General features: G+C 31.9%; 2 protein-coding genes across 3 annotated transcripts; both read left to right on the plus strand.

Annotated features, from left to right (window-relative positions):
• Positions 1–1,030: 1,030 nt before the first annotated feature.
• Positions 1,031–4,733, plus strand: LOC145319411 (ral GTPase-activating protein subunit alpha-1-like). Of its 2 annotated transcripts, none has more exons than XM_080161536.1 (6): positions 1,031–1,164; positions 1,913–2,020; positions 2,566–2,683; positions 3,298–3,384; positions 4,294–4,350; positions 4,688–4,733. In XM_080161536.1, exons 2-5 carry the CDS (start codon positions 1,917–1,919, stop codon positions 4,333–4,335), a joined length of 351 nt encoding a protein of 116 aa, XP_080017662.1. In that variant the 5' UTR covers positions 1,031–1,164; positions 1,913–1,916; the 3' UTR covers positions 4,336–4,350; positions 4,688–4,733. The 2 variants fall into 2 exon arrangements, with proteins under 2 accessions (XP_080017662.1, XP_080017661.1); XM_080161535.1 differs by having other exon boundaries at positions 1,139–1,268.
• Positions 4,691–7,854, plus strand: LOC145320127 (uncharacterized). The gene is made up of 6 exons (XM_080162567.1): positions 4,691–4,860; positions 5,141–5,260; positions 5,708–5,968; positions 6,346–6,452; positions 7,014–7,132; positions 7,712–7,854. Exons 1-5 carry the CDS (start codon positions 4,691–4,693, stop codon positions 7,073–7,075), a joined length of 720 nt encoding a protein of 239 aa, XP_080018693.1. The 3' UTR covers positions 7,076–7,132; positions 7,712–7,854.
• The last annotated feature ends 13,965 nt before the right edge of the window (positions 7,855–21,819 follow it).

The raw sequence follows: 21,819 nt of genomic DNA on the forward strand, positions 1-21,819 counted from the left end.
TGGTAAAAAGCGTCTCGCTATACCACAAAAAGTGTTTTTACCACGGTTACGGTAAAATTTTACCACCTTTTAAATCGTATAGGCTGGTAAAATTTTACCATAAAAGTGGTAAAAACTAGGTTTTTTTATGGTATTAATTCCGTCCTGGGGCAGATGTGCCGTGTGCATTTGAATTTATCGATTTTTCATCTTTAATATAAATATAAGCTTTCGTATATTCCCCTGAATGTTTCTAAAAGAAAGACAGAGATTTCGAATTATAGAGTAATTTCGCTACAAAACTTATATTTTTAAGTTTTGAAATTTATGGCACCTCTGTGCGCGCATGCGCACTATTGATAAGCTTATGATTATTTGAATATAGAGTGCCAAAAATAATTATTAGTTTTGATTCAATTTAATCAAATATTTTGAATCAAGAAGTAAATTACTACTCAATTTTCTCTAAATATTTAAATTTGTAGAATTTACAAGGAAGATTTTTTTTAAGCAAGATGTTTAAAAATGTGGCAAAATTGTGGAACAACAATGTTTCATGATTTCTATATTTATGTTGTCTTTGCCAACCGGAAATACCACCGAGATGGGTTTTTAAAAGATGAATGCCACATTTTTTCGGCGTTTTTTAGACATTGATTGATTGAACGTTGACGATAGAATTTCAAACAGAGTATATAACATAAAAATACTGAATTTTAAATTATTTTTTTAGCAATTTTTCTAATTTCTAACACAGCTCTAAAAAGATGCATTAATTAATATGCAGCAAAAATGGATTGAAGATAATCTTTTTTTTTTCTATGAAGGCCGTACCATCAAAAGCGAAATAATTAAATAAATCATTGTATACTCTTTTAGATTTCGCGAATGTCGCGCTTGTTATTCATAGCGTAAAAAATGTCGAAAAAACGCGGCAATATCTTTTAAGAACCCGGCCGGAAATAGATTCATTATATGTTCATATATGGTTAACAACTATATATATATTTAAATATTTTTTTTTAATATTGAATGCACTATATTTTTTTATATTCTATCGAATATATATTTTATATGTCATTACAAAACTATATTACATTTAATATTAACATTAAAAAAAAAACATCAATTTAAACTTTCGTAACCCTGTATTGGCTTCAGAAGTACAGTTCTACAGAAACCACGGTACACGCTTGAGCTAGCATCACCAGCATGGCTCTGCCTAGGCTTATAATTAGAAAGGCCAGGGTATTATTAGTGGTTGAAAAGTTTGTACATTATTATTACAGGTATTGTGTCTTTAAAGGGACTGTGAACGTAAATTTTTCTCATCTTAATATCAAATCTTAACATTATCTTATTCATAATATCTCACAGATAGAGCAAAACGCGCTTTTGTTTGCTTAAAAAACGGCTTTTTCCGACGATTTTTATAAGGTATAGGGAAAGGAAGAAATTTTCCGTATTATATAAAATGTCCATTAAATTGATTTTTTGGTATTATCCTCTTAGAAATTTTTTTTTCAATATTGAAAATTTGAGTACCCCCCCCCCCCCCCCCGACAGCGAACTATGAACTCTGGCCGCAGCGCTCGGCTCCCTAGCCTGCCTAGCCGCAGCGCTCTGCCCCCTTGCCTGCCTAGCCGCAGCGCTCGGCCCACTTGCCTGCCTAGCCGCAGCGCTCGGCTCCCTAGCCTAAAACCTAACCTAACCTAAAATAGTTGTTCGTCGGTAGTCGGGGGGGGGGGGGGGGGGGGTGGGGGGGGGTACAAAATTGAAAAAAATTGAAAAAAAAATTTCTAAGAGGATAACGCCGATTTTTTCTCCCATTATAGCTAAAATTAAACTTTTTCACATGGTACAGAAAGACATCCTGTTAATTTTATTTAAGAAATAGATATTCCTAATCTAACAATAATTTTATTTTGGTCAGGTTTATGGTAATGAATGTAAAGATGGACGGGCGAACATGGGAGCAGTTACTCTTTATCTTGCTGCAGATAACTCAACTCACCCTCACAGAAACACCACCAAGACGCAGGCACATAGATAATTATTATAGAGAAGTTACGATTTTCTTTAAGTATTTAAGAACAAATTCACTAGCATTTTGCTTGTAAAGAAGAAGTAATGAAATTAGTTTGTTTAGTCAGCACACTAAATCTAAAATAAAGAAAAATTGATATTAATGTAGTTTTGACCTAAACAAAGAGTTTTTCAGTATGGCTTTGAAACCGATAAATATCCCCTGGATTAAAAATGGTTCTGGGCCATACTGAAAAATTACGTATTACAGACAATTTTCTATGAACAATAGTCTAGAAATTATATTATCAATACCAGCTTTGTTAGGCCAGTCCTTTGGCCCCTCGGGGCTAACAAAATTGCTATTGATCTGAAAATTTCTCATTTTACCAGTCGCGGAAAGCTGTCTATAATACGACGCGATAAATAAAATCAGAGACAAAAATACCATTTTTAGATAAAAAGTATACTTTATACCTACCTACACACTTAAATAAAAATAGCCTATTTATATTTAATTTGTTCTTGGATCTTTAGTTAATAGTTATCTATGCTTATCAGGGAGGACACCCTTGGAGGAAGGTTGACCCAGGCCATCTTCCAGACCCTCATTGTCACATGGATCAAGGCTAATCTCTATGTTGTTGTGTCCTGTGAACTTTGGGATCAGTTTCTAGAGGTAATGTTAGCTATACTATAATTAAGATAACCTGCAGAAATAGATATTTTATTACTTGGATGTTACACTAGATTTTTATTTTCTCTAATAAAGTAAAACTCCCAGTGGGCTAAAATGACGATAACCCTAATTCGCCCCCTTTACTCCATTCCGTCCCGTCCTACTGGATAAACAAACTGACCATTGAATGAGTTTCATGTTAGCAACCTAAATTGACTTCAATTTTTCCACTGTCATCAATATCCACGTATATTCTATATCCATTCCATAATGTTTTATTTGTTCTACAGTACAGGAATCAGATCTATTTGCCAATCGTCCTAAAGACAACCAATGGTTGATTGTACGTCAAGCTTTTAATTTTAAGAGGGATAAAATGAGGGATTTCAAAGGTTTGAGGTTGGTAATCTAATATATTTTTTTTTTAATTTTGAAGGGAAACAAATAAGGGGTTTTACGGGTTGAGTGGAGTTAACACCCTTTAAGCCCCACCCTTTAAAATCTGTATCAAGAATTAAAAATGAAGTTTGGGGACGAATTTTTGCTTCATTAATTTAGATGAATTATTTTTCCACCAACTTTTCTACTTGTCAAAATAAGTTCGTTTGTTTTAGGTTTTGAGTGGACTAACTTTATGGGAAGAATTAATCCGGGAGTGGTTTAAGACTATGGAAACCCTTACCAGAGTGTTAGCTAGACAGGTATATTATTTTTTTAATGTTTTTTCCATTAAAGTTTATAAAAATAATCTATATATTATTACTGGGATGTTGTACCACATTTTCATTTACTCTGATAAGGAGATGCTCACAGCTGGCTAAAATAAAGATACCCCCCTTCTTTAAACCCAATCCTTACCCTACTACTGGTTGAACAAACTGACCAATAAACGAATTTCATGTTAGCAAGCTAAAATAACGACAATTTTTTCCCCCTGTCGTAATATCCACGTATATTCTACATTCATTAGAGTAGGTGGTATTATCCTTTTAGAAATGTAGCGCTCGGCTCCCTAGCCTGCCTAGCCGCAGCGCTCGGCCCCCTTGCCTGCCTAGCCGCAGCGCTCGGCCCACTTGCCTGCCTAGCCGCAGCGCTCGGCTCCCTAGCCTAAAACCTAACCTAACCTAAAATAGTTGTTCGTCGGTAGTCGGGGGGGGGGGGGGGGGGTACAAAATTGAAAAAAATTTTAAAAAAAATTATAATTATAAAGATGTAATTTTGTTAATAATCATTAATGATGTGGATCAATTTATCGGGGATTGCCTTATCCCTTTAAATCCTTGAAGTTTTACCAACAAAATTCCGTTTGTCCCACTGTCTTATTTGAGAGCTTTACTCTCATAAACGTTATCATTGTTATTTTGTGGAAGGGAATTATGTTTTTTGTAAACGCGAAGCTTTTCTATAATTAGTGTTGGATGGCCGGTCTGTATGGACGAAACTCATAGCTATTATCATTAATTCAAGCATGTAGGAATTGTCCTATCTATTTCAAACTTGTTACCTACTGATTATTTTGGTCTAGCTAAAAAGTATAAGGTTTCTACTTTTGTCGTATTTTTTTAGTTTCATACCTATAGTTTTTGATTATAACAAATTCTTTTATTTAGATTGTAAAGAAACAAGACCTCAGATCAGCATTTGAAACATAGGGGGCAGTTGAAGAAGTAAGTTACAGAAAAGTTTCGCAGCTTATATTTATCTTTGTAGATCTGTATAATAATACAAACAATATTTTGGTTTCTTTACAACAAAATGGCTGGGTGTTGCCACCCCCTTAAAAGTCAAGGCTTGCCTTCACCTTTTCATTACTTGAATTTTTTGTTTGAAACTTTCACTACTGCTTTTAGTTAGGTTTAGGGAGATCAAGAAGGGTTTAGAATATTCCACAAGGGTAGGAGGTATTTTTAAGTTATAGGGAATTGTTTTGATTTATTTTTACCTTATTGTTATTAAACAAACTTCAGGTCTTGAAGTTATTTTTACTTCACTTTATTTTTTAAGGAAATGAACGGTACATTATATGCCGGTGAACGGCTGAGAGTGGAAATATCCCGGGGACGAGGCAGGGGACGTGGAGGCGGTGATAGAGGACGCGGAGGCGGTGATAGAGGACGCGGAGGTGATAGGGGGCGCAGTTCTTACAGAGGTAGAGGCCGGGGTGGGGGCGGGGATAGGTATGAAAGACGCAGCCCCCCACATTACTCTAGGAAAGTTTTTGTTTTAAAAAGTAAAAGTTAGAAAATCTTTAGGTAGGCTTATTTATTAAATGTAACGTTTAAAAGCAATGCATTTTTTGTAATTTCGCCATGGACTGACGTACAGTTTTGTTATAAAGTTGCTGCGCTAATAAAACAGCAGTACCTAAGATAAAAAAATTTAAAATTAATCTTCCAAAATACTTACTAAAAATCATCGAATTTTTTTTTTCAAAATGAAAACATTTAAAAATAACAGAGGTGGCTGTACAGGAAGGGGAGGTGATAAGGGTGGCTTTAGAGGCAGAGGCCGTGGAGGGGACAGGGGTGGTTTCAGAGGACGTGGTGGCAGAGGGGGTGGTAGATCCCCTCCACCAAGGTAAAATTTTAAATTTTAAGATTAGTTTAGATATTGCTAGCGGCTGCGGCCCTAGCATTTAGGGGCTCTGTATTAAAAAGGATAGATAGGGGACAGAAATATAGTCTAAAACCATTCCGTGTCATATGAGAAGCTTTCCTACCTATAAAGGAGAACTCAATCGGTTTAGTAGTTATCGAAATCTTAAGCTAAAGACAAAGAACCTTTTTACTTTAAACAATTTAGTATATAAACAAAATATATTAGTGTAATTTCCAAATTTGCTAACTTTAAATGCCTACCATCTCTTTTATTGCTTTATTAAAGATTTTCTAAAATTACAATAACTTTCCTACCTAGATATGCTCTTTTTTATTAGTTCTTCCCTTTTCTACCAATCAAAAAATTTTAAAAACCTTTTTTTTAATGAATTTTAACTTTTTAAGTAAATTATTTTTATTTTTTCAGGTATGAGAGGAGAGATGGCTACGGACCCCCCTCACATTACTTCACAAGGGAGGCACACCCCAGGGGCGACTACTCCCCTCCACAACAACGTTACAGAGGCCCCCCACCGCCAATGAGGGATATGTCGCCACGAGGACCCCCCCGCGGACCTCCTCCCCCCCACCACAGAGAATATTCCCCGTCACCCAGGAGGGGACCTCCCGGTAGGGGCCCACCACCCAGGGATTACTCACCTGAACCAAGAGGTCGGCCACCCCCAAGGTAAAATCAAATTTATATCAGGGATGTAAAGGGATAAGTCAATGGCCGATAAACTGATGAACATCAACATCGATGATACATAAAATTAGTGGTTAAAAAACGTTTGAACACTCAACTTATTGAAACAATAAATCAAAATTTAATTAACTCCCCAAAGTAGTTACCTAAGCCAATGAATAAGAAAACGTTATAATAAAACTTTTGGGACTGATGAAATTAACAGTTCATTGTCTCCTCTCAATAATGACATAAAGTACCTAGTTTTTTTACCTAATTTGATTTTTAATAGGTATTTTTTAGAATTTTGATGATATATGTTATTTTTAATAGATAACGACATAACATTTACTTATTATAAACTAATCTGAATATTCAAGGTACATGTCACCACCCCCATCCAAAGGGCCACCAGGTGACTATTCTCCAGGACGCAGGGGACCTCCACCCTCCCCGGGTAGACGTGGACCAGGGACCAAGGCTATTCAGGAATGGGTTATTAAATGATTTAAGACGAAGTAAAATATTGTTTAAGTTTAAAAAAAGATTGTACTAAAATAATTTACGTTTCTGTAGACACAACGGGAAACATGGTTCTTATGGGATAGGACAAAAGACGAAGTATTGAAATTAAATCAAGATTTACCTAATAAAAATTAGGTACTCAAAGTTTTTGAGTTGACGAATAAGTAAACTTGTTTCTGAAACTTTGGATACCATTATGATATTTACACCATATTTTACCCTCCCTGCCTGGGGTTTAGGTCTAAATTTATCTAATATTAGTACTTGTTTGGGACAGGGATCTAAAGGGACAAGACAATGGCGGATAAATTGATGTACATCAGCAATGATGATACACAAAATTACCCCTTCTGTGGAGTATAATTAGTTGTTGAAAGCTTTAGACACTTAACTTGATTAATCAACCATTCAAAATTCAATAAAAGTCCCTAGAGTTGTTAAAGCAACGAAGAAGAAAATAAAGCTTTGGGGACTAGTGTAATAAACAGTCCACTTCCTTCCTTCATTTAATCCTCCATAACTTAGGACCCCGCGTTCCACGACTCCATACGCCACGTGAAGCATATAATCAGTAATGCCGAGTAGTATGGACACAGCATGTTCTTGTTAGCCAGGGATGTTGTTACTGCTTATGTTTTCCAGGTAAGCTTTCCCTTTATTTTTTCTCGTTCTGCGTTTTCAAAGATGTTTAGTTAGATAAGTTTGCTGATTTTTTTGCCACGTGTCAAGATGCCTGTAGGAAATGAATGAGGGGGGAGAGGGGGAGTCGAACCTACACACTTTTATTTTTGCTTTCAAAAGAAAAAATTTAGGTGTGAGAGTAAGGGGGGGGGGAAGTTCTGACACATTTGCGTAAACAGCGAGTATAGGCTTTATCTTTGGGACGGACGGACGGACGGACAGACATCGTTCTACTTTGTATTATAGATTAGATATTTAGTAGGGAGGGATGGGACATTGGGCTGTAAATTACACTAGCCCCCAAAGTTTTCAAATAACATTTTCTTATTCTTTGGCCTAACAACCTTGGGTACTTTTATTGATTTTTTATTGGTTGGTTCATTAAGTTGAGTGTCCTAACATTTCAATCACTTATTGTAATCTACAGAAGGGGTAACGATGTGTATCATCATTAGAGATGAACATCAATTTATCAGCCATTGTCTTATCCCTTTATATCCCTGTAATTATCTAATTAACTAATGAGCAATTTTATTCCAGGTTGAATATCAGTGATACGAGGTCGAATGGGGCCGGTGCCCAGCAAATCCAGGAGGTTGCGCAACAGTTTTCGCGGCCAGAGCAGTAGAATCAAGAAAAATATGTTTAAGTGTTGTTTCAATCAATAAAGATAAAAATGAAAACAATTTTTTTTTATTTTTGCGATTTATACCTACAAGCGATGTTTTTCTATAATTAAGGTCGTTTTTTACCACTTTCTCGTGATTTTTACCACCCGTTTTTACCACAATTTTTGGTAAATTTTTACCATATTTACCCTATTTCTGGTAAAATTTTACCAATTTAGGGCAAAAATATTACCAGGTGTTGAACAGTTTTACCACTTTTTCGGTAAAATCTTGCAGAAATTTGCGGTAAATTTTACCAAAAAAGTGGTAAAAATTGGTCAAAATCTGGTATAAATTTGCGTCCTAAAATGGTAATATTTTACCGGAAATCTGGTAAAATTTTACCGATAATTGTGGTAAAAATCGCTGGTAAAAAGCGTCTCGGAGTACCACAAAAAGTGTTTTTACCACGGTTACGGTAAAACCTAGGTGTTTTTATGGTATTAATTAGAACCTGGGATCTCTGTTATCATCACATTATATTACATAGGATACAGAGATAGGATAATGGATATATATATATATATTAGTACAGATATCTCTGTTATCATCAGAACATATTATATAGGATACAGAAATAGGATAATGGATATATATATATATATATATTAGTACAGATATCTCTGTTATCATCAGAACATATTATATAGGATACAGAGATAGGATAATGGATATATATATATATATATTATTACAGATATCTCTGTTATTATCACATTATATTATATAGGATACAGAGATAGGATAATGGATACATATATTAGTACAGATATCTCTGTTATCATCAGAACATATTATATAGGATACAGAGATAGGATAATGGATATATATATAATATATAAATATTAGTACAGATATCTCTGTTATTATCACATTATATTATATAGGATACAGAGATAGGATAATGGATATATATATATATATTAGTACAGATATCTCTGTTATCATCACATTATATTATATAGGATACAGAGATAGGATAATGGATATATATATTAGTACAGATATCTCTGTTATCATCACATTATATTATATAGGATACAGAGATAGGATAATGGATATATATATTAGTACAGATATCTCTCTTATCATCAGAACATATTATATAGGATACAGAGATAGGATAATGGATATATATATATATTAGTACATATATCTCTCTCATCATCAGAACATATTATATAGGATACAGAGATAGGATAATGGATATATATATTAGTACAGATATCTCTGTTATCATCAGAACATATTATATAGGATACAGAGATAGGATAATGGATATATATATTAGTTCAGATATCTCTGTTATCATCACATTATATTATATAGGATACAGAGATAGGATAATGGATATATATATTAGTACAGATATCTCTGTTATCATCAGAACATATTATATAGGATACAGAGATAGGATAATGGATATATATATTAGTACAGATATCTCTGTTATCATCAGAACATATTATATAGGATACAGAGATAGGATAATGGATATATATATTAGTTCAGATATCTCTGTTATCATCACATTATATTATATAGGATACAGAGATAGGATAATGGATATATATATTAGTACAGATATCTCTCTTATCATCAGAACATATTATATAGGATACAGAGATAGGATAATGGATATATATATATATTAGTACATATATCTCTGTTATCATCAGAACATATTATATAGGATACAGAGATAGGATAATGGATATATATATATATTAGTACATATATCTCTGTTATCATCAGAACATATTATATAGGATACAGAGATAGGATAATGGATATATATATATATTAGTACATATATCTCTGTTATCATCAGAACATATTATATAGGATACAGAGATAGGATAATGGATATATATATATATATGTACATATATCTCTGTTATCATCAGAACATATTATATAGGATACAGAGATAGGATAATGGATATATATATATATATTAGTACATATATCTCTGTTATCATCAGAACATATTATATAGGATACAGAGATAGGATAATGGATATATATATATATTAGTACAGATATCTCTGTTATCATCAGAACATATTATATAGGATACAGAGATAGGATAATGGATATATATATATATTAGTACAGATTTCTCTGTTATCATCAGAACATATTATATAGGATACAGAGATAGGATAATGGATATATATATATATTAGTACAGATATCTCTGTTATCATCAGAACATATTATATAGGATACAGAGATAGGATAATGGATATATATATTAGTACAGATTTCTCTGTTATCATCAGAACATATTATATAGGATACAGAGATAGGATAATGGATATATATATTAGTACAGATATCTCTGTTATCATCAGAACATATTATATAGGATACAGAGATAGGATAATGGATATATATATATATTAGTACAGATATCTCTGTTATCATCAGAACATATTATATAGGATACAGAGATAGGATAATGGATATATATATATATTAGTACAGATATCTCTGTTATCATCACATTATATTATATAGGATACAGAGAATAATGTCTTTCCGTCAGCTTAAAATCACCGCAGGACCAGTATCTATACTTCCTGAATAGTTTTGTTTACAAAAAAAATTAAAATAAATATTTTTGGGATTTTTTTTTGGGGGGGGGGGCGAGGGGGTCCCATCAGAAAAAAACACCACAGTACCAGTATTTATATTCCCTGAAAAGTAGAGCCCAATTTTTTCAGCGGTTGGTGAGTTCTCAAGCTTCAGACGGACAGAGAGACATCATTCTGCTTTGTGTTATAGATAATATACATTTCTTTAATCAGAGAATATTCCCACAGCAAATTACTATGTCACCGTTCCCGCAAACTTTAATGACAATCAAACCAAAAAAAAAGATAAATACAGTACTAGAATTTTTAAGGAAAACTAATTATCCCAGCAATAACCAGCTGATTTGAATATAAAACATCATATTTGGCAAATAGAATTAAAATTAATAAAAAGACAATTTTGTCCGAAAGAAGAATATATAGAGTTTGTTTGTATATTTGAGAATTACACTGACATACTAACGAATTCACATTTTGTTTGCATATATTATAGGGTAGCTACACTACTTTAATTTATAATTAGTATAAATTTGCTTGACTTTTTTTGTGAAGTTTTATTTCTAATTTTAAGTTGACAACGCTGTTATTAATCCTTAACATTTATACCACTTCTTCCTTTTTATTAATATCCAGGGAAGAAGGGAACATTGGGCTGTTTATTACACTAGTCCCCAAGATTCTAAGATAAAGTTTTCTCATTCGTTAGTTTAATAACTTTGGGGACTTTTCATGAATATTGATTGGTTGATTCAGAAGCGAAGTTTCCAAGCTTTTTAGCCAATAATTGTTATCTACAGAAGCACTAATTACGTGTATCATTAATGGGGATGTACATCAATTTATCAACCATTATCTTATCCCTATAGATCCCTGATTAATATCCCATTTATTCCCATCCCTCTCTCTCCTCTGACGCAGCAATTTCCCCATACCAAATATGTTTTTCAGTATCTAAAACACAGATCTTAATCCATACGCTGAATCCCTCCAATAATTCCATCAACCATTCTTTTAGCTTCCGTTCTCTTCATTAGCTATTCTTGTTTCGCCCCTTTTTTGGTTGTTGCATAGTAGAAATTCTTATTCCAGTTGGCAGTATGGCTTAGAAACCGATTGATATCCGCTGGATTAGAACCGGTTATCAGCCATACTGAAAAGCCCGTGCGTTCGACATCTTGGGGCTAAAAAAACTGGTTTAAATCTTGTTGTTGTAAATTTTTATATCAGCGGAAAGCTGTTTATATTATCCTGTGATAGATAACTAATATAATTCATGTCTTTTCTCTCTCTCCCCTTTTTCAGCCGATTTGGCGAAAAAGTAAATCTAAACCTATAAAAGATGAAAGAAAACCGTACCTAGAAAATATTTTTTCTCTAAAGCAAATGTAGGGATACCATTCTTGGGACACACTTCATAGAGGATAGAGATGAAGTCACTTGGCTACATCTACAAAAAAAACACTTTGTTTTAAAATTATTTAAAGTGTTATATTGACATTTTGTATTAAAACTAACAAAACAAGGATGGTAACATACATAAGATGCTAAGCAGAAAAAAAAATATTGGTAACAAAGGAGTTATGGGTCATATGTTCAGTGTTGATAAAAAGAGCAGAGGTGGATTTAAAAAAAAAATTTGCCCCACTAATCGCTTAGTGGGGGAAAATGGTTTTCGCGAAAAATCCACCAAAATCACATTAAAAATCTACAAAAATTAAACAAAATCATAGAAGGGTAATTAACATAAGATTTTTTATGTGATTTTGGAGGATTTTTCACGAATACAATTTTGCCCAACTAAGCGATTAGTGGGGCAAATTTTTTTTAAGACTCCACCTCAGGAGAAAGAAAGAGAGAGAAGGATATGAAAAATACTAGAAAATCACGAAGCCTTTATAATTATTCAATATTATAATTGTTTATGTATGTATATTACTAGCGGCTTCGCCCCTGGCATCTAGGGGCTCTGCCTTTCTATAAAAAAATTTGTTCTATGAGTGCTTCTAATCCTTACGGGAAATTTTTGTTCCACCCCCAAAGAAAATAGCTTAAAACCAACACAGGACCAGTATATATATTCCCTGAAGAGTATAATTCAATCGGTTCAGTGGTTACCGAGATCTTAAGGGGCGGACGGACAGACAGTAAGCTACTTTGTATTACAGATATGTCTTTAATGGGCAGAATAAAAGAACAAATAATTAAAGGACAATTTAACATGCCTAAATAAAGAGCTACCCGTTACGGACAGACTGTCCCTAATTTTAGAAAAGCTTCTGTTTTAAAAATGTATGTGAATTTATTTGATGGGATGTGTAATACACCCATTATGATTAAAGAGTCAAGAATAGTTTATGTGCCCAAACTCTCTGTTATCTCAACCCATAATCTAATTCAATATTTATATTCCCCCAAAGTATTTTAATAATACAACAGATTTTTTAATGTCTTGTTTTTAATAATTCAGAGTATAACCTCTATTTTTCTACTTTTCAGTGAGTAAAGGACGTTACATTGATGTATATTCCAAATAATGAAAAACAAAATTACACCTTCTGTACAGTATTTATTGGTTGAAAAGTTTGGACTCTACTAGTTTGTACACCCCAATCACAAAAATGTGAGATCATATTTATTATCTTTAGGGACCAGTATAATTTTTTGTCCATGGTCCCCTTATGTAATTCTTTTTCACCTTTCTATTCTTATTTCTATCCCCCCTTCCTGAATTTATCAGTAAAATTGGCGTGTAAGTTTTATAGTTTTTGGTGCACACCTATTCCCCAAACATATTCTTCTATCCATTATTAAAACCCACAGTTGAATGGTTTTCAAATGCCATTTATGGATAGTGGACAAAATAATGTCTTTTTTCCCGGTCATACACCGTCATGCCTCATGTAGAAAGTGTGACGCAAATTTCAGATCTCAGTTTTCGCTACTTGATTTACATTTTTTTCTCTATTTGACAAAAGCGATGCTTGCAAGATTATTTAATTCGCTATGATATAAAGAAAATTTTTTCTCAAATCGCGAAATCTGGGATCTGAAACTTGCCTCATCCTTTCAACATGACGCATGACCGCTACGACCGCGAGAAATGGCATTATTTGGTCCACTATCCATTTATGAATGTTGGCTGTCTGACGGACATTTTTTTTTGGAGTGCAGCTTCTCAATAATACATATTATCTTTATAGTTTGTTTATTCGTTGTTACTTTTTAACAAGGACCTTTGCTCGAAGCTTTGTATAGTGCCTATAAAAATGACGTCATACTTCCCTACCATAGATCAATTAAAATGTATACTGGCCTGCCATTGGTAATTTAGTCTGTGTATTGGCCTATCATTGGTGATTTTTATTGTATCACATTACTTTTTTATAGGCATTATAAAGAGCTTAACCTTGCTCCTTCTACAAGCCAAATATCATTGTATGAACAGTAGGTGTATTCTCTGAAAAGCAGAGACCAATCGGTCCAGCGATTAAATTCAGTCTTACAGCAATATTTGCATTAATTCTTGGACAGACAACTTAACAATGTTACACGTCAGATAAATTTCTGCTTCTATTTAGCTTTTGTAATTAAATATTATTTGAATTTTGAATTGTTTATGAAATTAAATAGATTTATTACTCTAGACGTACTGTAAATATAGAGATCAGTCAAATACGATATTATGAACTTCAACCGAAGAAATTAAACTATTTTTAGCTGACTTATCAGTTATAGTTGAAATGGAAAAAATAACTGCAACTGCAAATGTGTACGTCTTTCAATTAATAAGATATCCGGAATGTTCTTGCGCTGTGTTCTTATTAATTCATTTACTGATAAGGTATCTAGGCGTTCTATATTTGCTAGAAATTACAAATAAAACAAGGATGACAACATCCATAAAAGCGAAGCACTGAAACGGTAGGACAAACGGACATTAACACTTGTCTAGTGTTTGAACTGAATAATCAGAATATAAAAGTATCGAAAGAGTCGAATCAAAATTGTAAGTAAATTTGTTGAAAAACTGCTTGATACAGGATAATGTTTTGGACATACTTACATTTTAGGACTTGGTTATAGAGTTGCTTTGCTTATACTATTGTTCTTTGTTGTCGCAGGAATCAATATACCAAAAATCAGGTCAAACGGATAATTAGATCACATAAAAATTTGTTGTTAAAAAAGTAGAAAAATCAACATGTTTAAAATGAACATACGGACATTCTGGTAATGATTATAGAGTTGCTACGCTTTCTAAATCGTACCTAACTACTACAGGAATCATCATGCAAAGTTTGAAATCGATAGGACAATTCTAACATGCCCAAATTAACGAATCAAAGCTATCTATCTCGGACGGACGTACGGACGGACGGACGTACGGACCGACCCTAATTATAGAAAAGCTTCGCTTTTAAAAATCCCAACAAGTTTTAATTTTAGATTTAATTGCTATAGAAGTGGCTCTTATTGTTGCAAAAAAAATTCTGTCAGATAGTACTTTTTGTGTTATAAGTTTTCTCAATAATTTACTTCCGAGGATACCGTTTTTTTTATTTTCTTAAGAAATATAAGTGATTTTTATTGATAGATGTGTATTTTCTACATTTCGTACGTAACTTCTGATTGTTGATATAGAGCACGGCTGGTTTTTTATTAAATGAATAAGTTAGGGTACAATGTTTGGCACTTTCGATATAAGTAAATGATAATAAAAAACCCATAGAATGCGATAATAACTTCAGAAAAATCGAAGAAAATAGTTTTCATACTTAATTAACGTTTTTAAGTTTTTCTTCAAAAAGTTTAGATAAGATGCCTTTAAAAGTCGTCTATGATTTTGTCAGGGATAAAAATGTAACTTTAAAATAAGAATTACAACATATTTTGTCAATTAGTACAAAGTAAAATTTTGAACATTTTATTGATCAGTATATTTTTTAAAATGTGAAGTAGAAACCTGAATATTTTATCATGAAAATTGTGTTATGATTTGATTGTCTGCTAGATTACAAGAAAAAAGATACTGACAGTACTTGTTGGTTCTTTAAAAAAAATTAGGTAGATTACTTTCAGAACCCCTCTTTTTGCAACGTTATTTTAATAGAACAGAGACGTAATCTTAGTGTACTCAATATCTAGACAGCCAACCATTGTTTTAGAATTGTTCAATTTTTTTAACTTCTGATAAAAACAGAATTAATGGTATTTTTGTAAATATTATACCTCCAAGAAATGGCTATACTTCCCAATCATATGTTGTGTGATATTTAAGAGGAATTATTTTGATATAATGTCATTAAAATATTCGTTGAAAAAAGTGCTATTCTAGCTTATACTTTACATTTTAATGTGTATGATAATTCAAATAAAAGATAATGAAGATTTATATTATATTTAATTGTTATAATTATAAAGAAAAACCTGGAAACAGTAAAAAACTGACTTTGTTTTATTGACGTAGGGAAAATTTTGTCAAATATTTGAATAAAAAAGCAATATAAAACAAAATAAATTATTTTTAATATAGTCACAAAAAGGCTTAATGAGTTTAGGAAATATTTCATTCACTAATCATGTCATTTAAACTCTATTACATAGAATACAGTGTAAAAAGATGTTCTCGTTTTAATTTTAAGTAATTTCAAATGCATTTTAATACCTTTTAATGATTTATTTTTTGAAACATCTTTTTATAAAATGTTAATGATTTTTGAAGTTATATGTTAAAATGTTTTTAAATTATGTTAACATTTTGTTTTAAATGTAGAAAATTGGTAATTCTAAACATTCTAAAAATTATTTTATTAAATTTTCATCACTTAAATTGCATGTTTGATGAAATTTTCAACTGATAATTCAAGAAAAATCGTTTAAGTTTTATTATATTTTACTTTGAAATGTTAAAAAAATATATTATTGTCAAAAATGTGGAAGTTATACTTTCCTCAAAAAAAGACCTAAAACATGCAAATTAACACGTGTAATGAGATTTTTTTTCTTTCAGGTTTAATTTTAAGTAATTATTGATATTTTTTGTAAAAAGGATTTTATATAAAAAGTTTTAAAACTCGAGTTATGTAGTGGTTCTAAAAAAGGTTGCGAATTTATGCAATTTTCTTGCAAAAAAAATTTTCTAGGATTTTAAAAATAGCAAAGGATGTTATTAGACGTACTTACAGATACAATTGCTAAGTCATTTTGGCCAAACACTAAAATAAAGTTTTGACATCTGAGGGCCCATACGTGAGAGGTATGTCAGATTTAATTCTCAGAAACAGTTAAATAAAATCTAGAAATCGTGGCATCTCTATAATCATTATAAGTAAATCTGCTTGCCAAAGTAAACAATATAAATTTGTTTTCAGCGTGGCTTCGAATCTGATTAATACCTGCTGGATTAGAACCAGTCATAATTCATACTGAAAAATCATGTATTGTATTGTATTATAGAAAAATTTTCACGAATAATAAAACATAAATCCTAATATTAATATATCAAGCTGTCTTTAATACGATGCGATAAATAACAATTCTAAAACAATTTATTTATCACATTAATATGATGTTTAAAAAATTGATTCCTAGGACGATTAAGCGCAATTTTAAAAGGTAAACTTGCGATCACTCCCCCTGGTGCCATATCAAGTTTTTGCAGTTGACACATTTTTTTGTTATTTTATTTGCATATTCAAATTTAAATCCAATAAAATATTAAATTTAAAATGGTTTTTATTTCACACTGTCCATCTTATTTTTGGAAGGGAATAATATATGTATTTGCAAAAACTACAAGGATAACAAAAAATCAAAACTCAACAATTCTGACAAAGCATAATAAGCACGAACAAAGTTTACAAATATATAGCGATATTGCTCTAATTTTTAACATTAGCTAATATTTGAAGAAATGACATTCCTAGCCATTTTAAACTGTAACTCATTGTTAATAGCACAGCTCCTCTAAAGTTCACTTTGTCTTTTAGTCCGTAACGCTATCAGGGAAATGTTTATCTCGGCTGCTAGTCAAGATAGACGACTGAATTTTTTTGTAAAGATTCCCTGTACCAATGAACATCCAGTTTGTAGTTTACATTGTCCGTATTGAAACAAATGCGCTTTAAATCTCCCTTTTTTGTGCTCTGCAACTTATTGATATTGTCATCATTGTTTCTTATAGAAGTATCTTTTAAAGTTTTACAAATAAAAAATCTCTAAACCTCTCTTTAAAAACTAATAAAAACCCACATACCTTTACAATAAAAGATAAAATAAGATTGTCTACTCCCTCAATAAATATCCTTTACTATAAAGGTTTTATGTCTAAAGCATAAAAAATAGGGAAAAAATGGTCCGAATTGGTTGAACTTTATGGGAAAAAAATCTTAGAAAAAAATGCTTTGTAGACACTATTTGAGCATAAACAATTAACTTTTTTTCAAAAAAAGTTTTTTGAATCTTTGGTTCTAAATGATTTTTTAAAAAAACTAATGATATTCTTCTTTAGTTTAGATATTGAGGGTGGTGAATTTCAAGATCTGCAGACAATCCCTTGGGAAAAGGTAAAGGGGGAGGTTTTTTTTTGTAGAGATCTCGTAATTAAGGTATGAAGTTTACTTACAATTACATACACCCAAAAAATACCATAAAATGCTTCTCAAAAAGATGTTTTTAACAAGCAAATAGAAATTTAATTTTCCTTCATTTTATTCTTTGCTAAAAAAACAAGTTTTTAAGATAAATGTTATATTATTCTGTTGAGCTGCGTCAGAAGTTTCACCTTTTTGTGAGGTTTACTACCTTTGTATTGGAAGTATAATAGTGTGATGCGTTTGTGAACTCGAACCTTCATCCTTTTGTTTTCCTTATCATTAATGGCAGTTTAGAAAGCGCCCAAGTTTAAATTAAAGTTCATAATTGGACGCGGCAATCAAAACAACGCTTGCGCTTAAACCAAAACAAAGCTAGCGTGGCCATCTTTAATCTTTCTTTCAAAATGTGCGGAATATCTGTGTGATAAAAAACCATGTATAGTCAGAATTGTGGTGTTATCCGTACTGAAAAATACCTTTGAGTGCTTCCCGGCTTGACAAGATCAAAAACTTCGGTAAGAATTCTTTCTTTAAGCATTTATAATGGAGTGGAGTGATTTTTTTAAGACGGCAAATTAATCTTTTCATTTTCACTGAAATTAGACCAAGTAATTAATTTATTTTTGTATCAGAATATTTTAATAGTAGTCTATTATGATTTTGTTTATGAATTTCAAACTCGCATTCAATTTTGATTAATTTTAAGCAAAAAATAACCCTAGCCTTCTTTATACATTTTGAAATATAATTTCGAAGTCACGCAACCTCTTATAAGGAATATTTATTTTATTGAATAGATGATTGTTCCAAATAAGAAAAAGATTTATTCTCTTTTACAAGATTTATTTTATCATGTATTTAACATTTTAATATTTGATTATTAATTTTGTTATTTTCTATTTCAGCATGACCGTTTTCATATAATAAATTGTATTAGTAACTATGCTGGTTTTGATTCTTGTGGGAAGTAGCAGGTTTCGTACGTCTGTACGTAAAGATCTGGTAAACGGCCAGCCAAATGCCGTTGTACCGAAACAACCTTGATTCACAAGATAATGCAAAATTAATCCCACCCAACCTTTATCACTAACTCTTTTCTTTAAAATGAAAATTTTAAAAAATATTTTTAAAAGCGAAGCTTTTCTATAATTAGGGTCGGTCCGTCCGTACGTCCGTCCGTCCGTACGTCCGTCACGGATAGCTTTTTTCGTTAATTTCGATTTCAAATTTTGCATGGTGATTCCTTTAGTAATTAGGTACGATTTAGAAAGCGTAGCAACTCTATAATCATTACCAAAATGTCCCTACGTCCATTTTAAACATGTTGATTTTTTTACTTTTTTAAATAGCTTTTTTCGTTAATTTAGGCATGTTAGAATTGTCCTATCGATTTCAAATTTTGCATGGTGATTCCTGTAATAGTTAGGTACGAGTTAGAAAGCGTAGCAACTCTATAATCATTACCAGAATGTCCGTACGTCCATTTTAAACATGTTGATTTTTTTACATTTTTAACAACAAAGTTGTATGTGACCTAATTATCCGATTGGTCTGATTTTTGGTATACTGATTCCTGGGACAACAAAGTACAATATTATAAGCGAAGCAACTCTATAATCAAGTCCTAAAAATGTAAGTATGTCCATAATCATTATCCTGTATCAAGCAGTTTTTCAACAAATTTACTTACAATTTTGCTTTGACTCTTATACATTCGCATTCTGATTATTCAGTTCTGACATTATACAAGTGTTAATGTCCGTTTGTCCTACCGTTTCAGAGCTTCGCTTTTATGGATGTTGTCATCCTTGTTTATATATATTTTCTGATTATATATTAATAATTAAAGATTTATTTTCTCCAAGATATTTCGTTTTCTAGGTTGATATTGAAGTAATGAGCATTGAAACCCATTTTCTAGGTAAATGTTTTATAGGGACCTATTTAATCGAAATTCATTAGCTAGAAGATGGCTTTAGACTTTTTATAAAGCATCATAATATTTTGTTTCCTAAAATTTTTGTGGCTTTCAGAGCAAATGTGAAATAATTATCTGTATCTATAATACAAAGTAGAATGATGCTGTCCGTCCGTCCGTCCGTCTGTTCCTTAAGATCTCAGTAACCACTAAACCGATCGGATTCTACTCTTCAGGGAATATACCTACTGGTACTGTGGTGGTTTTAGTCTATTTTCTTGGGTTTATGGGACACCCCTAACCTCCCCAAACTTATCCACCCACCCCCCTTTTTAAGATCCATTGGTGCTGCAGCCCCAACACCAATGTTTTTTTTAATTATCTTTTGGGCCTAATGGCGAAGCCGCTAGTATTATATAAGTATATTATATGATTATCAGCTTCGGCTTACTGAATCGCCATTTTTATTTAAGCATATCTTAAATATCATTTTTTATCGTTCTTCCTTCCTTTTATAAATTGAGATTTGCAATGCTTTTTATGCTTTTCTTTATCAATGTAAAGCTTTTCTACATTAGGATTGTTGTCGTCCATCTGTCCGTTTGTGTAGCATCTGTATAATACGTCATTGCTTTTAATTTGGTTGTCCAATTAACATGATTTTTCAAATGATGATTTCTAGGACGACTAGGCACCATGATATAATAGAAGCATCTCTTTATAAGAAAGTCTAAAAACATTAATATATCGACTATCGAATATCCTGTATATAACAAGGATTTGAAGGGGTAAGACATACGTTCCCAATGATAATAAACAAAATTACCCCTTCTTCAGAATAAAATTTTGAATTTGACTCTACTAGTCTGTAACCAACAAATTAAAATTCGGTATTATCCTCTTTGAAATTTTTTTTTCAATTTTGAAAATTTGAGTGACCCAAACCCCCCCCACCCCCCCGACAACGAACAACTCTGGCCGCAGCGCCGGCTCCCTAGCCTATAACCTAACCTAACCTAAACTAAAATAGTTGTCCGTTGTCGGGGGGGAGTTACTCAAATTTTAAAATTGAAAAAAAAAATCCTAAGAGGAAAACGCCTAAAATTCAATTAAAATAATATAAAATTTAGAATTTTGGAGCAAACGAATAACATGGCATGGGTTTAAAACTTTGGGTACTAGTGCAACTTACAGTCAAATGTCCAATCCCTTTCCGCATGGTATGTAAGCAATTTAACTATATATTTTCGTCCTTTTTTTATTCAGATTTCGAAATAATGTTTTGTTTCTCTAATTTAAATTTTTTTGTTTATTAATGTTCGTTTGTGAATCTGTTTTGTTGCACAGCGCTTTTATTCATTTTTTATCCTTGTTGGATTATAACTTTCTTTTGCAGACGGCTTACTAATTATTTAGAGGGAAAACTTTATTTATGCCTATCTGTAAATTATTATTTTAATGACATCTAAATATTTGCTCTTTCTTTTAAGATATAGACAGTGCAAGTTTTTGTAGTCATTTGCAACAGAAATGACAACAACGATTATATACATACATAGCACAGCAATAACAATTTAATATTTTTTTTTTATAAATGTAAAGTATATAAACATTAAAATAAGCAATGATGACAACATCCATCAATAGTGAACAAAAATAAGTCATGGATGGAGCAAGAGACAACGTGTTTTATGGAAGAGTGTTCAGTTTCATTTTTTAATAGAATAGTGAGAGGAAAAGATAAAAAGGAGGATAAGATAGATAATAGAGAATCACAAAACCTTTGCGAATAAATATGTATGTATTCTATAAGTTGGCTGAGAGACTGACTGACAAAGTAAGTTGTGGATTAAAGGGTCTTGGGTAA

The sequence above is a fragment of the Acartia tonsa genome, chromosome 5, assembly GCF_053477335.1.
Source record: "Acartia tonsa isolate MP-2025a chromosome 5, ASM5347733v1, whole genome shotgun sequence".
Lineage (NCBI taxonomy): Eukaryota > Metazoa > Arthropoda > Copepoda > Calanoida > Acartiidae > Acartia > Acartia tonsa.